The 18191-nt window shown below is 33.6% G+C and overlaps 1 protein-coding gene and 1 long non-coding RNA gene across 2 annotated transcripts; both read left to right on the top strand.

The window, feature by feature from the left end:
* Positions 1 to 7733: 7733 nt before the first annotated feature.
* LOC133880065 (uncharacterized) lies at positions 7734 to 10885 on the top strand. Its single transcript, XM_062318939.1, has 3 exons — positions 7734 to 7881; positions 8755 to 10339; positions 10419 to 10885. The coding sequence occupies exons 2-3, from the start codon at positions 8770 to 8772 to the stop codon at positions 10793 to 10795; spliced, it is 1947 nt and encodes a 648-aa protein (XP_062174923.1). The 5' UTR covers positions 7734 to 7881; positions 8755 to 8769; the 3' UTR covers positions 10796 to 10885.
* Positions 10886 to 12443: 1558 nt separating this feature from the next.
* LOC133880604 (uncharacterized) lies at positions 12444 to 16236 on the top strand. The gene is made up of 3 exons (XR_009902335.1): positions 12444 to 12721; positions 14539 to 14638; positions 15946 to 16236. It is a non-coding gene; the product is annotated as an uncharacterized LOC133880604 (long non-coding RNA).
* The last annotated feature ends 1955 nt before the right edge of the window (positions 16237 to 18191 follow it).

Genomic DNA, 18191 nt, shown 5'->3' with positions numbered 1-18191 from the left:
GAACCAAAAAAAAATAAAACAATAAAATATTATTGCCACGTAAGCCTGTTGTGTGAGAGTTGTGAGACTTTTGTGTATAGATCATTTCTCTTTTTGTTTTTCCAAGCAAGGCGCACACTGCGCCTTTGTCTTGTAGTGAAGGGCCACTTGGCCCTTCAATTTTTTCCAACCTGCGCCCCACATATTACTTTCTTTCTTATTTTTTTTATTTCTTTGTTTGACTTTTCTTTTCTTCATTTTAATTAATTAATTAATTTCTTTTATAATTTATTTTGTTTTATATTTGTTTTCTATTTTTTTTTTCCTTTTAATCTTTTCTTTTACTTAGTTTATATTTTTCATTATTTGGACTTTAACAACATTCTTTTGTATTTTATTTTCTTGAATATCATTTACAAGTCCATAGGATAAAAATAAAACACTTTATTTTATTTTACCACGCTAAATAAACTTATTTTTATTTAACCTTGATAATCCTATTTTATAAACTTTGGTCTTTGAAAAATATTATCTTGCATTTTAAATACACCTAATTAAGTTTAATCAATTATTTACTCAAATTTATATTTTAATTACTAAATAATTTTTCGGACATTACAGAATGTGTGACCGACTCCTTATTCAAGTAAAGGTGTATGTTAACGCATATGCATCATTCTGTTGACTGAGTTTTTTTAATAGCAACTATCTGTATTTATATGAGTTTTTTAGATTCATGTTGAATGTACACTTTTAGGGTGATTGAATATATTCACCATTATGGTGTTTGACGTTGTAATGTTGGTTTTATCAATGAAAGTTTAACTTTTTTTTTTTTTTTTTTTTTTTTTTTTTTTTTTTAAAAAAAGTTGTGGATATAAAGAAAATTTGTTTTTTTTTTTTTTTTAAATTATTTTTGGATGCTTTAAAAAATTTGAGTCAAAATGAAAAAAAAGTTAAATAAAACATGAATAGAATTCAAATTTAATAAAACAACCAAAATATTATTTAAAAAATAAAAAAAATAATAAAAAGATTGTGTTATCCAAATATGCCATTCAAAATGGCATCGCTTTTGTCCCTACAAATATTTAACAAATAGGAGATATTTTCTCATGTTCTTTTGGAAGAAGTATCATTATTTTTATTTTTAGAATGGTTAAAACATGCATGAGTCTCATATCTATTGTGATTTATTTGTATAATGTGTGTACAAAGTGATTGTGTACAAAAATTATTTTTTCATGAAAAATAATGTTTGTAACACACACGATACAAAGATGTGTTATTTGTTCACATTTTTTATACACATTTTGTACACACACTCACACTTAGTATGAGACCTATGCATGTAAAATGGAGGGCTGATCTTTGCATTACAGTTGTGTACAACATGTGCACAACTGTAGACATATGAGGTGGAACCCATGTGGTAGGATTTACTTCATAGGCCCCACCCTATATGCCTACACTCTTTCATAACACCTGCACAACTGTTGTGCAGAGTCATTTTTGTGTAAAATGAGTCTCACACACGTTACTCGTCCCACACTCATGACTCCTGCACCAAATATAAGTGTGGAAAAATATCATTTGCCGGCAATACTACATGAATGACATCACTCTTGTCGTCCTTTGGTTAATGCTCTATGGCTAGCCTATATACTCATAGCATTCTCATCAGCTTTCTAATCATTTTCCCTATATGTTGGGAATAAAATCTTTTTTTTTTTTTTTTTTTTTTTTTTTTTTTTTTTTTTTATCCTAAAATAAAAACATTCTACAACAGCTTCCTTTTATTTTTTCTTATATCATTAAAATATATATATATTTTTTACTTTTATTTTAATTAAAAGTAAGAAAGAAAAGATAAAGTAGGAGAGAGATAATTTATTTTTTTACCTTTTCTTTAATTAAAAGTAGGAAAAAGAAGATAAAGTAGGAGATAGATAATATATTAATTTTGTGAATAAATAAATGAATGAGAATAATACAATGTTTTCCTATGTATTGGGATGCACTGTACCATCCCAGGGAACAGAAAAAATTAAAAAAGCTTTTGTGAGTGACTTTTTGTAACTTATTTGAAATTTTTCTTAAAATTTAAGAAACAAGACCTTGCTGATAAGCTGCTATAAATGCTCCCACCTCTCACACAAATTTTTCTTAAAAAACATGGAATAGAAAATTCGTAGTCTAACTGGCGCGTCTATAGAGCTCCTTTCTTGCTTTTGTATTGCCTTCACATGTTAAACTTTTTCATTTGATGTTGGGGAAGTTGCTAAGAAGCTCTCTTTTAGCAACTTTCAAAGCTTTCACACAAAGCTCTGCTGAGAAGCTGAAAGAGAGAGAGGGAGCTCTCATACCATGTAAGAAAACAAATTGAGGAAACAAATTGATGTTGGGGAAGTTGCTAAGAAGCTCTCTTTTAGCAACTTTCAAAGCTTTCACACAAAGCTCTGCTGAGAAGCTGAAAGAGAGAGAGGGAGCTCTCATACCATGTAAGAAAACAAATTGAGGAAACTCTCTGTTTTGGTTTGCTTAACCCAAAACAGCTTGTAAATTTCATTATATAAACGTATACAGCTGAATTTGTTACATTTGCTTTCTCAATGAAAACAGAAAACGTTTTATCTAATCTACATTTCAAATGATACACAGGTGAAGAGAAGATAGAAACTATTCCACCCCTGAATGTTGAACTGCACGATCTGCAATATAATTGTCTCACACGTTGGTGTTGTCTGAAGGAGTGCTAATAGGAGGGAGAGAAGCCAAAGAAGAAAAAGGAAAAGAAGGGGAGAAAAATCCTCAAGGTAACCTCTTTAACCTTTAGATTTTTTTTTTTTTTTTTTTTTTTTTTTTTTTTTTTTTTTTTTTAAAAAAAAGATAGATTTTTGTGATTTTGATGCTTAACCCTTGCGTTGTTCTTATTGTTGTGGAAGATTACATTTCGTGTTGGGTTAATTTTTGATAAGATTGAGTTTGCTTGAGATGGTTTTCGGTTGCTGGTAAGAGGTGTGGGCTTGATTTTTGTTGGATTAGATTTTGTAGTTGATTTTGATTTGATGTAGAGTATTTCGAATTTGGAGTTGGTTTTGGGTTTGATGTTGGCCTATTGGGGGTTAAATAATATATATATATATATATATATATATATATATATATATATATATATATATATATATATATTTATTTTATTTGAAACTAAAATCTAAGAAATCATTTTAAAATAAAATCTTAATAAATTATTATAAAAAAAAATCACCAAGAGGGCCAGCAGTGGGGATGCCCCTCGCCGCCCCCACTGGTGGCTGGATGTTTGAATTAGATATTCAAAATGTTTGGAAGAGCTTAAAGTAGGACAGAGTTTGACCAGGGAGTGGTTTGAGTCGAAGAAGTTGTTTGATTTTCTAATTTCATTTGACATGGAGGACAATTGATCTGTAAAAAGGAAGGAAAAGGGAACAACCAGCAATTTGTTGGGAAGAGCAAATGGTAGGCAAAGTGTTCGAAAAAATGACATAAAGAGGAAAAGAGAAAACGATAGACATGATATTTTGGTCCATGTTGATTGAAGGTTGTGACACTAATGATGATGAACAAGATTGCGATACTGCTTTCCCTTGCCAGCCAACAATGAGCCTCTTGAGGGTGTGATAGATCCAATACATTATGGACCTTACATAATATATATACGATATGTTAGTGCAAACGAAGGAAATATCAGCACTGGTATTCTCTTAAATTAGAACATAGGGTCCATTCCAGCTTTTCTGATCTTCTAATTTCTCTATAAACTTCCCATATTTTTCACTTCAGCCTAACTTTGGCAGCATAACTCAACTCCATGCTCCTTTCCATGCATCTGGCTTTCTCTTGCCAGCTAAGAAATGGTTGTGAGATTCTATGGAATGTGTATCTGACTGGGTCCCTGGTTGCTCCTTGTTGGGAATAATTCTACTCCAAGTCGAATTATGGGTCTTGTAAGGACTCATTGAAAAATCTGGTCATCAATCTAACTCCTTGTTGAATGGGGATAAGACTCCCATTCTAAATCAAACACAAGACACGCTTAGTTTAAGTGGGAATAATAAACTCAATTCGGGTTTCACTCCACTTCTTTGCTTATAAATAGGCCCATACCCAGGTTTAAATGACAAATTGATTATTTTATGCATAGAGCATACTTTTCTCTTAGGCATTGGAATGGGACCATTCTGGGATAACCGTCTGTATCTACTATCCGTACTTAATCCTAATTTGCTCATGCGGATGCGGATAACGGTTTTAGGGAATGTGGATGCGGTTAATAACTGCATTCGCATTCACTTTATATATAATATAATATAAAATTAAATTCACAAAAAGGTCTTTTTGGATTTGGTAAGTTTAGGACCTTTATGTAATGTTAGTTTTTCTTTACTATCATTTTAAAGTCATACGTTATTACGCTTACATTTTTTTTCTTTTTTTCTTTTTTTGGTAATCCAAATCCCAATTACTCTATGAGACAATGAACCTTTATGACTGATAATCGCGAATTGTGTAACAAGTTAAGTCTTAATTTATTTAAACTTGCATGTAATAATAATTGGATTATTTAATCTTGCATATAAATTTAGATAGTAATCCAAAACGTTCATTACTTCATATGCGGATAACGGATAAGAACCACATTTAAAAACCGCGCGGATGCGGATAATAATCATATAATGCAGTTGCAAATATCTAAAAGTGATTCAACAAGAAGAAAGGGAATTCTTGACGTTTGGTATCTCTTTCTCTCTCTCTCTGTCTCTCTCTTTAAGAATTCATTTTTCAAAATGATAAAATCTTATGTTTTCTGCTAGAGATTTTAGTTTTGGAATTTTTTTTCTTTTCGTACTGCAAGTTATTTTTCCCCTCCTTTTATTTTGGCAGAATATCACTGTAACTAGATAGTTTATGAGAAATGCTACATGTATTTAAACTTTTACGAAATGAGCCTTACTAACTGATGTGAAACTTATTCATTGAAGATAATCAAAATAATTAATAAAAAGAAATACTACGAATACCAATGAATAAGCTTCACGTCATCTTAGTAAGGTTCATTTTATAAAAGTTTAAGTACATGTAGCATTTCTCATAGTTTATATGTTTAATTGTCCTGTATATTCACTAGATTATAGTTTTTCCCCCTCGGTAAATAATATACAGCTTGGAAATATTTTCTTTAACAAATATAATGGAGGAATATTTTCTGGTTCATTGTGATGGCCCAACATTTGGATACCTATATGAGATGATGGAAAGAGTACAAGATGAAGTTAAGGAATGTTGTGGCAGTAATCAAGTCCTTTATGATGATATATGGAAAATTTTAAATGAAGTTCGAAGTGATATTATTCATCCAATACATGCAGCTACTGCCTTTTTAAATCTTATTTATATTCAAAATATATTTAATATACTCTAACTTCCACCCTTAAACTCAAGCCGAAAATTATGGGAGCTTGAGTTTGAAAATAAAAAATAGAGGCTGGCTGTAAAGAGTCACAGACGCTGACTTGGGTCTGAAACTGAAAAATGAATGATCCACTTTCTTTATTTTATTTTTTCTTCCTCTTCTTCTTTCTTTTTTTGTAAAGGGGCCGACAACGGGCCAACAACTAAAAAGGGGCCGACTGCAGGCCATGAACAAAAAAAAAAAAATGATGAGCCCACAAAGGGTGGTTATCGGTAGGCACTGTGGGCCAAGAACCGATTAAAGGCTGACTGTGGGCTAAGAGTTAAAAAAAAAAAAAAATGAGCCCACTTGGGCGGTTTCTAGTAGGCTTCGTGTGCCACGAATCGACTATGAGCCGACTGCAGGCTAAGTAGAAAAAAAAATGATGAGTCCACTTGGGTGGTTATCGATAGGCGCAGTGGGCCAAGAAAAAAAAATGATAAGCCCACTTAGACCGTTATCGGTAGGTGCTGTAGGCCAAGAACCGACTGTGGGCCAAGAAAAAAAATGATAAGCCCATTTGGAAGGTTATCGGTAGGTGTTGTGGGCCAAGAACCGACTAGGGGCCAACTGCAGGCCAAGAAGAGGGGTTGACTGCGGGCCAAAGTAAAAAAAAAAAAAAATGGAGTGAGGCCCACTTGGGCTGGTGTTAAGTTGGCGTACCGAACCCGAATTGCACAGGGCATTCATGATGTGATCAAGTTAGCGCACATACGCCCACCACTCTGCATAGCTTCTAGGATTACATTGTGTTCAATAACTTAATTGTTTACAATACATAGGTCCCTTTTATACTTGAATAAGTCGACTTATATAAGTAAACTTAAATCGACTTATAGAAGGAAACACAAATAGATTTAGACTAGGAAATATAAATCAATAATATTATATTTAGAATATTTTGTAACAAAGGTTGTTCGGCCTACAGTCTACATTCACACACTTAAGCATTTTTTTGGCTACATCTTTTTTCTTTTTTCACTTGATAGAAACTGTATAATAAAATGACATTTATAATTGAATGAAGCCATGAATAGAATAATTACATAATCAATACGTTACTTACTAGAATTATGAGAGTTAGATAATTAATATGTAACATATGAGAATTATGAGAATAATGCATGAAAGTTACAAATGAAATTCAAAACAACTATTGTACGTTGTCTTAATATGTCTCAATTAATAGAGACCACTAAGAAAATTTCCTAATTCCTAAGCCTATGTTGAGCAAGTAATTGGCAAGTGACATCAAGTACACTTTTAAAATAGCTACCCAATTAGATTTTTGAACAGTCGAACTAGCAATTGGTTACTTGCAAAACAGAGAAACTCAGTAAAGGTTTTCTAATAAAAATTAATTGAGAACGTGGGGGATGAGAGAATGTATACCCCTTTTTGTGGGAGAGGTTCCTTCCCAAATATGATAGCATTGATACCAATGAAGTGTAATTTTTCTTATAGGACGTACGTGACTTATCACGTGTATCGTATTAATGGTTATTAGGGTGTAAAATTTTCATGTGGAGAAGAACTTAAGACTGATTGATTTGTTTTCCTCGTATTAATGGTTATTAGGGTGTAAAATTTTCATGTGGAGAAGAACTTAAGACTGATTGATTTGTTTTCCTTACGAGGATAATTATCTGATTTGATAGGAGTCATAGGACCAGGGACGGAGGGAGGGGGGGGCTGGCAGGGGCCATGGCCCCCCCCAAATTTCCTAAAAAAAAGAAATTTAAGGTGAGAAAAAAAAAATAATCTAAAAAAATTAAAAAATTTAAGGTAAAAAAAAAATTTAGCTTACTTGGCCCCTACCCAAAAAAATTTTTTGGCCATTGGCCCCTGCCCATAAGAACTTCTGGCTCCGTCCCTGCATAGGACCATTATCTTTCAAGTAGTAGTTGCTTTCCTTATGAGGATGATAATACAAGTAAATTAAGATGCAAAGAGTCATCAAACGTCTTATTATTGTTTGATGTTTTGTCCAACCTAACCTCAAGGGGCCGAACTATTCGGTTCCCTTAATTATTCGTGTCTTATTACTAGGCAATAGGCATTATTTGCTTTTTTTGCTTACCCAAAAAAGTTCTTAACTAATAATAAATCTGTGCAACAGAAAAGACTGATTTTTTATTTGTTTTTTTTATTATTTTCCTAATCTTATATGCATTTAGTATTACAAACGAACCGACCAAGAAAGCGTGCATTGGTAAGAGACAGCCAGCTAATACCATAAACGCGTGCAAAAAGGGCCGGGGGCTTTTGAATTTTTTTTTGGGGGCGTTTACTTTTGATCTTCTTTTTCTTGTCTCATGGAGAGTTGGCCCCTCAGACGTGACCTTCTGTTCCAGATTCCAATAGTTTCATCAAGAGGGTTCAGCAAGAAGAAAGGGAATTCTTGACGCTTGGTATCTCTCTCTCTCTCTCTCTCTCTCTCTCTCAGAATTCATTTATGTTTCCTGCTAGAGATTTTAGTTTTGGAATCTTTTTCTTTTCATACTGCTGCGAGTTATTTTTCCCCTCCTTTTATTTTGGCAGAATATAAGTGTAACCAGATAGTTTATATGTTTTGTTGTCCTCTATATATACTAGATTATACCTTTTTCCCCTCGATCGGTAAATAATATACAGCCTGGAAATATTTTCTTTAACAAATATAATGGAGGAATATAAATTAATTGGCAGCAGTTACTACTTACAATGCCATTACGATGCGTTAATCTTAATATATACCGATCACTGATTGAAGGTGGGAAAACCTCAAAATAATTTTTCCTTTTTCTTACTTGATGAATTTCGATTCTCTCGAAGTCAACAAGAAATAGAATGGGTTTGTTAGCTTAAAGTGTGAGATCTAGGTTTAAATCTTACGCCTCATATAGGAATATATACTTCTCAATGCTTTTGATTTTAATATGCATTTGAATAAAATTTGACCTAGTAAAATAGAGATCCGGTTGAGTACACAAGCTTTTTTGTCTACGTACAACTGCGTTTCATAGAATCCATTGATAGTTGGATAATATTGCATATGAACTAAAACAGAGGTTGTGTTTAAGAGAGATTTCTTCACTTCTCTAAATTTTTGTTGTATTTGGAGAATATGATTGAGGCAGCTTAATTGAGCTAACAAAATGCTAATACTCTCAATTTATGGGTATATTGTTTACATTCATTTCTTGTGGTCACATACACCATGTTTATCAAGATATGATGTGTTCTATTGTATTCATGATATTGATTTGCCTTTGTGCTCTTCTTGTCAAATCCATTTCGCGTAGGAAAAAAATTTGAACATGGTTAAAAGGAAAGATCCATTTTGGGAGCATGCAGTGGAAATGGAAAATAGTCGTTTTATGTGTAAGTTTTGTCACGACTGTTTTTCTGGGGGTATTTCAAGAATTAAATCACATTTGTCTGGGCTTAGTGGCCGTGATATTCAACTTTGTCCAAAAGTACCTGAAGCAATTCAGTTAAAAGCAAAACAAGCATTACAACCGATTGACCCTCCCACTAAGAGAGCTAAAAATGTGGCAGCATCAAATAATTTTCTTGAGGGTGAAATTGTTTCAGGTTCCTCATCATCACATATGCCAAATCAATGTAAATTGGATAAACAATTTGCTATGTTCCTCTTCTCGGATAGAATTTGTGTTGATGCCATTTCATCCCTCATCTTCAAGAACTTTTTGAATGGTGTTGCTGAACATGGTCCCGGTTATGAACTACCAAGTTCTTTCACTGTCAAATCACGGGTGATTCCAGATATCAAGAAAGAAGTTGAGGAATACATGGAAAATGTCATGAAAAAATCAATTAAAACAGGTTATACCTTGATGTGCAGGATAAGTTTTTATAGTAACTGTAGCTTCCTCGGTGGCGAAGATGCACATGTAACGGATATCTTTGCATATACACCAAAAGGAATGGTGTGCATGAATCCACCATTCTACAGCGACTTTGAAGAAACCATGTCTTACATTATGATGTTTTTTGGGCATGCAAATGCAGTACAATTTATAATTGATAATGACGATTGCAACACAGAAAAATATGGCAGTTCAATCAAGGATTTCCTTACGAAAGAGTATCCCGGGATTTACCAGACCCCGTGTGCTACTCATGGGATTAGATTACTCTTGCGAAAAATAGCTGATGTTCCTTTTGTGCATAATACACTTACAGTAGCGAAGTGGATAGTTGAATATATTTTCAGGTGTAAAGTCGATGTGTCGTTGAGAAGAGTACACAAAATGAAAAGTAATGTTGCTTCCTATTTTTTCAGCCTTATATCACTCTTAGAAGTTGAAAGTGAATTGCAAGCTGTGCAGGTACCTATTGTAACGTTGTTTAGTGATTGGGAGAAGCTAGGTGATGACAGGCGGGAAGCATTCGAAGTTGCAAAGTTTATTAATTTAGCTATTCATTGCAAAGAATTTTGGAGCCGAGGGAAAATGGTAGCACAAGTTATGAAACCACTATATCAAGTTCTTGATCTGGTTCATTGTGATGGCCCAACATTTGGATACCTATATGAGATGATGGAAAGAGTACAAGATGCAATTAGGCAATGCTGTCGCAGTAATCAAGTCCTTTATGAGGACATATGGAAAATTTTAAATGAAGTTCGAAGTGATATTATTCATCCAATACATGCAGCTGCTGCCTTTTTAAATCCCATTTACATGTGTAGTGAGAAATTTGAGGAGAATAACGAAATGATTGATGGTGTAAAAAATATTATGCAAATTTTAGTTGGGTCGGAAGAGGAGGAAGCTTTCAAGAGCCAAGTACAATTTTACCGCATAAAAGACTCAAACTTGTTCACAGATCAAGCCATGATGATGCTAAAATCATCACATCCTCGTGAGTTCAGCAAACTCTATATCTTTCATTGGTAAAACTTATATATTTATTTATGTTATTATTATTTTGAATTGTGTAGGAGTATGGTGGGAATCTTGTGGAAATAATCTCCCTGTATTACAAAAATATGCCATTCAGATCTTGAGTCAACCTTGTAGTTCTACATTATGCAAGCGACATAAGTTACGAGACAATTACTCAGCCGATAGTGCATTTATGTTGAATACAATGATGATGGAAAGGTATAAATCCCTGGAAACACAAATGAGAGAGCCAATTATTCTTGACAAACTTGGTGTACTTCATGATGATCCTAAATTTCAAGATCTTTGGAATGAAGAAAATGAATTGGATGTAGATAATGATAGGTTATTCATTAATCCTTTCTTTCGCATGGCAGAGGATCCCACTGGTTCATGGTTGGATTGGTGGCCCATGAAGCGAAACGAATTATGAAAACAAAAAGAAAATTATCTTTTTTCTTTGTAGCATTAACAAATCCAATTTTTTATTTATTTTTTAATAATTTTTGCGGATGCTTTTTTTTTTTTTTCTCTTATTGTGATAAACGATGTTTTCTGATCAATCAATGTATTTTCCTGGTGGTTTTACATTTTTTTTTTTTTTTTTTAATTTTATTTTATGTGTTTCAATTAACTTATAATTTTCTAGGTTTGTTGTGAGTCTGTTTTTTAGGCACTGCAAATACAGTTGAAAGTTTCTCAACATAGACAAATCGTCTTATGTTTTCTTAGCATAGTTTCGTAATTAATGCTCGTTTTGAAAGTAAGATTATTGAGGAAAGTTCACAATTCTCTCATATTATCATTCAATTGATAATATCCCTCCTAAACTTTTAATTGGGACAATATCTTTCAAACAATCAAAAATTGTTAATGACTCCGAAATGACAAAAATACTTTTAATAAAATAAAATAACTCTAAAATTCTAAAAGAGAAACTAAAATTTAGAAAAACTATACCGCCCGATTGGTCAAATTTAAAAACCCCATTGCCCACTTGAATTCTTTTTTTATTATTATTTTTTCTAATGGAATAAAGAAAAGAGTTACAAGGAGAATCCTTCCCATTTATGATTCAAAAGAAAGAAGTGGACGATCCTATAAATGGAAAAGGAATGGGTTCCCTAATAATAGACCCAAACAAAACAAGAACAATGCTGAAATAATTACAAAAGGTAAGAAATTGGTCAAACAAGTGACCCGGTCAACTCAAAGGGTCGCACAAGGCGGTTAAAAAAGCTAAAGTGACATAGTGTAAGGCAAGCCTATCTATACCTCCACTTGAGAACAAACGACAACCACCCGAAGGTGGCTCAAGTGGTACAAGCACTGTAATAGTCCAAATCTGGGACTGCCAAAAAGAGAGGTATTAACACAAATCCAGATACAATAATCTTCTCTAAAGGGAGACTAAAACCCAAGCAAGATAATAAAACAAAAATAAATAAACAACAAAAAAATTGAGAAAACAGCAATTCCAGTGTTTGGCGGAGCGGAGGGCAACAAGGCAATCAACGCTAGCTCTTGAGATCCATGTGCCGATGCGTGGGAACCTTGACTCAGTGCGTGAGAACCAGGCACAAGCTCGTGGAAGGCGGAATGAGGCACGACTGGTGGCGTCAGGGAGCTGAAACGTTGGTGATGGCTAAGACCAAGAAAATTTATAGGAATTTAGCATTTAATAAACTGTATTTATTAAATTGATGGGACGATAATTATATTATAGGTAATGATATCTATGTTCAAAAAATAAAATAAGTCTAGGTTAAAATAAGAGAATTAGAGTAATAATAATAATGAGTCATAATAGAATAAATAGTTAATTGAATGGATTGAATGTAATTAAAATAAATTTAGGGTTATTTATTAATTACTAAATGATAGAAATAAAATAAAGTGAGGTTCTATTATAATTTGTAATAGTTGGGGGTTTTATTTAAAAGAGAATCCCTTGTCATGTGTCGGTTTGCAATTTGGTAGGAAGAGATAACCTTATTATTTTTTCTCCCCTCAAACCAGACACGTGTTCCCCTCCCTTTCATTTCTTTCTTCTTTCTTCTCCTCTATTTCCGCAGCAGCCCAGCCCACATCTCCTTCTCTTTCTTTCCTTTTCCTTTTCTCCTCCTCTTTTCTTCTTCACGCACAGCACCCAGCACAGCCCTTCTTCCTCCATTTCTCTTATTTCTTCCCTCTCCCTGCCTTTTGTCATGCACACAGCAACCCGTGAGACCCGTCGAGTGAGAGCGAACCCGAGACACTGAGAACCACCGTGAGAGCTGAAAGATGCGGATCGAGGTTGAGAGACGAGTTGCAGAAAAATGAGAAGAAAAATGGGGGTTTAGGCTATGTATAGCAAGAGGTAAAAATCATCTTCCCTTTAGCTTTTAGATTTGATTTTTGATGGATTTTTGCCATGGTGATTGTCGGTTATTGGACCGATTTGTTTAGGGATTTGGTTGCAATTTTCTGTTTAGGTGAATTTTTGGGTTGGTGTTCTTGAAGCTAGATTTTTGATAGGTTTGATATTTGGGTTTTGATTGATGATTGTTTGGGTGTTTTGGCTCCTTAATTTCTGTTGAATGTTTGGGTTCTCTTGGATTAAGAAATTCTGCATCTGGATGTTATTTTGGTTGTTTTGGAGATCTGATTTGGGCCCCTTTGAGTTGGAAATAATGGGTCTTTCTTGAGATGAAAATCTAGGGTTTCATGGGGATTTTGTGGTGATGGCCGAATGATGGTTATTTATGGGTTTTGATTCTTGATTTTGATAACCTATGATTGTTGTTTGTGATAAGTGCTTGATGTTGGAATAAAAAGTGATTATGAAGGGTATTTTGGTGGAAATCCAGATCTGGTATGTGTTTGTAAATTGAGGATAATTGTGTTAGTTGATGGTTAATGCTCTATTATATAGGTTGTAAAATGTTTGGTTGAATTGGGTTTAGTTTTGGAAAGGAATTTGGTATATCGTTGTGGTTGTGATTGTTGGAATTTTGGTGGTTTGAAGTGAAGGAAAATCTTGGCACAATTTTAGGACTTAACTTGATGATTAATAGTTTGAGTTTTGGAGAATGTATGGGCTGATTTTGATGATTGTTTTAATTGATTCAAATCTGGATTTTTGGATTATGAATTTGATGGTGTTGGTTTTTAGTTAGTGGAGAGAGATTTTAAAGGGTGTAGTTTTCGGTGGTGTTTAATGTTGTGGTTAATTTATTGGTGTTTTGGGTTGATTTAGTAACTCTTGATTCCCATGGCTATATGATGTGTGGGTTGGATTGTGGTTTCTTTTAGGTCATGACAAGTAAGGAACTGGGGGCTTTATTTGGTGGAAGCTTATGATTAGTTGAAATTCTGATTTAGAGTAATTATAGATGTTAATGTTAAATGGTGGAATTTGTTTTCATGGGTTAGGTGGGTTTGTTAGAGAAGAGTTGAAGTTTTAATGTTGAAGTTAATGTATATAGGTCTTTTGTTATACGACTAGCTATGGATAAAAGTAAAAAATTGGGTTTCATGATATTGGAAAGGCTGAATGAGATGAGGGCTAAAATCAAATAAATAGACTCACATAAATTACAATAAGGAATGATTGACTAAAGAGGAAGTATGTAGAATATAAATGGAAAGGAAATGACTCAAGAAAAGAATAAATAGATAAAGTGTAATAAGCGAATAAATGGATATATTACAAATGTAATTGTAATCTATTTTAATAAGAGTTATTAAATTAGTAGGTTAAATAGGATAAGTTCCATAATCTAAATTACCAAGATGGTTAGTAGTTAATAAGTAAGTAAGCTTATCGAAATGCATGAATGTAATATGAATCCATTATGTGGCAATATAGTAACTAATTCACCTATATATACATGCATATGCATGTATATCTGTTAAATATATATTGTTAATTTAGTAAATAATCAACAAGCCATTAAAAGGATTATCAACGATAATATGATGTAATATTAAGAGTAGGCAAATAAATAGTAAACACATCTTAATGATAATAAGTGAAATAAAATATGAACATAAACCTAAATGATAACATAGTAATAGCTTAAGATACTTAACTAGACTTGGACACGGGTAATGCGACGTGTGAGTACGCGGGTAGTCTATGTATCATAGAGTCTAGAGTTTAATAGCGTAGTCTAACGATACCAATGTTTGCAGGATAGTATCCGGATTGGAGATTTCAATGGGTTCTCCAATGTTGTGTTCATATGATTAGAATCTAGTGGGATGTTCGAGTCATGAGTCCAATGCAGCGAAGGTGAGTATTCTACTCACTGAGAAAATATATTTTTATGTATTATGGATTTGTAAAATGTATATTGTTTTATGAATCCGAACGGACCATATGATGAATTATATGTTTTGAGATAATTTGATTAGTTTCGATTATGTTTAAACTATATCAATGATGTTTAAGAAATGATACATGAGTGAAAAATATTGAATTGATTTAAAGTGTTTGAGTGTATTGTGGTTGAGATTTAAATTATGCGAAAATTGTTTGAGAACATGTCATGTTGAAACTGTTTATGTTTTATGAAGAAATTATATTTTGAATGATTTCAAAGTGTTTAATGAAATATTAGATTTATTTAGTTTTAAGGAAATATGATTTAGTAACAATATGATTTTATAGCATGATACAGTAGTGAAACATATACTGGTCAGGCACAAAGCATAGAGCATGTAGTATAGAGCATACATACAACATCAGTACAATAGTAATAAAACGCAGTAAACACAGTTAAATAGCAGTTATCAGCATCGTGGGGGACCCAAGCCCCAATAGACCCAGTTTCATGCATATCATATATATCATTGTTTTATGAGTAGCTTTTACTTGACGTGTTGGTATGCATAAGTGTCTTAAATGAAAAGCGCTTATATATATTTCTATCAAATAGTCGTATGTGTTAAGATGTCATACATTGAACTTGAAAGTAAATGGATACATTACTGCCCAGGTGCGAGTAATGACATGTCTACGAGTAATAAGATTGATTGTTATTGTTCTATAGGAAAGATGTGTTAGCATAATTGAGTTTAACTCTAGTGCTCTCATGATTTACTGACTTTCAAGGCACGAAGCTGATATACGATTAGAGATGGTGTTGCGAATGTTTTGTTAAAGAATGTTATCCTAGTATGGAAAAGTAAGATGTCATGTTTTATTGCTTAAGACTTATGTGTAGACGTGATATCTGTGATAGTGATCGTGTGCACATATGTCTGAGCCACCGATGAAAAGTATTATTATAGAGGGGTCTATATGTAGAACCTTTCAAGCGGTAGATTGAAACTTCTACATATGTTCACAGTTATATAGTATGTTTTAAATGTTTTCTGGATAGTCGGTGTTTGCTGTATTAGCTATTGGTAAATTGTGGCTGATATAGTGCTCACGTGACTAAAAATAAAATAAAAGTTGGTTTTTTGTGAAAACTCAGTTACTTTAATATCACTGAAGTCTTAGTATGTTTTATACTGAGGCGGTGGACTCATTCTTTCACCTATGCAGATGTGGATATCGCCACAATCGTGTAGATAACGTTCATTTCGCTGCAGGTATTTTGGCATAGTTGATGGTTTAGTAGCAGTGTATTTGGAATATTATGACTGAAGCTCGCCGCAACGGTTGTAATTGTCGGAGCACGGGTTGTCCACTATTTTATAGGTTTGGTATAGCTTGTGACGTTTGTGTCACTTATTTTTTGTAAAGCCATTATTGTTATGTAAATATTGTGTTAATAAGACTCAAACAGATATATGTTAAATGGCTCTTTGTTGTATTTAGTTTGTGATAGATGTATAAGCTGTAATTTTCGCTATATAGATTTATGTTTTTCGCTGCATAAATAGATATATGTTGTACTTTGATTATTAAGTACATGTTACGGACCATGTGTCATATGTTGGCTTTGCGACATATCATCGTGCTACTGTGAGGATTCGTTTTACATTTTGTATATAAAAAAAAAAAAAAGGGTCGTCACAATGGTTGTGAAGTGGCACGTGGAAAACAGAGACCATTGGAGGAACGTAAATCTTACCTTGAAAAACTAGATTTAAGAACTTGGATAAAAACGACGAACATGGAGGAGAGAGCCATCGACTTAGTGGAGAAGCCAAGACACCAAGATAGTGGATTCGGGCGGAATAAATTGTACATGATGACGGATAAAACCTCAAAAGATATGAGAATGGTTGGAGAAAGCTCTAGCCAAATAGCAGTATAAGCAAAAATAACATATAAGAAAGAGGAGGAGAGGAGGGAAGAGATGAGGTCCTTCCCTCCTTGTGTCGGCCGTAAAAAGAGTGAAAGAAAATATGAGCAGGAGAGAGAGAGAGAGAGAGAGAGAGAGAGAGAGAGAGAGAGAGAGAGAGGGAGGGAGGGAGGGAGGGAGAGAGTTACGGTCACTTGAATTCTTATTGTAAGTATACAACCAATTTTTTTTATTTTTTTTATTTTTTTTTTATTTTTTTAATTGGTTGAATAGGTAAATTTCATTAACAAACAAAGTATCACTGTACAAAGAAAACTTTAGTAGTCACTAAAGCAACTTGAGCACCTTTACAAAACAGCCAGACTACTAAATCAACTTCAACTATGTCAAATACTGGGATTGTATTAAATCAAATGTTCTTCAGGTTATTGAGAATTTTTTCACTTCAAATCAACTTCTCAAAGAACAGAATCACAACTTCCTCACCTTAATCTTAAAGAGGCTGGACCCTTCAGTGGTTCATCATTTTCGCCTTATTAGTCTTTGCAACATCATTTACAAGATCATCTCAAAACTTCTGGCTAATAGGCTTAAGCCACTCTTGTCTAAATTTATTTCTCCATTTCAAACTGCTTTTGTTCCAGGCCGACATATCCAGGATAATTCTATCTTCTCTCATGAGATGCTCCACTCTCTTTAATCGAATCAAAGTTGCGGTGGACTTATGGCAGTTAATATTGATATGGAGAAAGCATTTGACAAAATAGAATGGGAGTTTCTGCTCTCTATCATGGACAAATTGGGCTTCCATCCACAGTGGATTGACTGGATTCGAATTTGTGTTATTGCTTCTTCCTTTTCAATTCTGTTAAATGGTTCCCCTTTTGGTTTTTTTTGCCCATCTCAGGGTTTTTGTCAAGGTGACCTTTTATTGCCCTTTCTCTTTATTTTGGGTACTGAGATTATCTCAAGACTTCTTCACCAGAATATGTAGGGTTACAAAATCTCCAGTGGGTGTTTTCCACTCAACCATCTATTGTTTGCGGATGACCTGATTATTTTTACTCATGCTAATTCTCTTCAGGCCGGTATCATAAAAGATTGTCTAGCCAAATATAATCTCTGGTCTGTCCAGTTGGTAAATGTGGGCTAGTCAAATATATTGTTTAGTCCGAATATTACCCTTTCAACAAAGGTAAGCATTTTGGATATTCTTCCCTATTCTGAAACTCCACTTTTGGCAAAGCATTTAAGTCTTTCCATGTCTTTTGGAAGATCTAAACAGTTTTCGTTTATGGATATTCTAGATAAAGTGCACAACAAGATTGAAGGGTGGAGATCTAAAACTCTGTCGTAAGCTGGAAAGTCCGTTCTTCTTAAAGTGGTGGCATCTTCTATTCCTTCATATGCAATGAGCTCCTTTATTTTCCTAGATATTCTTTGTCATCGTCTGGACTTAGCTTTCAAGAATTTTTGGTAGAGTTTTCCTAAGGGCAAAACTCGTAATCTTACGCTCAAATCATGGAATTCCTTATGCCTGCCTAAGGATCAGGGTGGTATGGGTTTTCGTTTAATGAAAGATATCAA

Source organism: Alnus glutinosa, chromosome 10 (genome assembly GCF_958979055.1).
Source record: "Alnus glutinosa chromosome 10, dhAlnGlut1.1, whole genome shotgun sequence".
Classification (NCBI taxonomy): Eukaryota; Viridiplantae; Streptophyta; class Magnoliopsida; order Fagales; family Betulaceae; genus Alnus; species Alnus glutinosa.
This window is presented reverse-complemented; position numbering and strand designations above follow the sequence as displayed.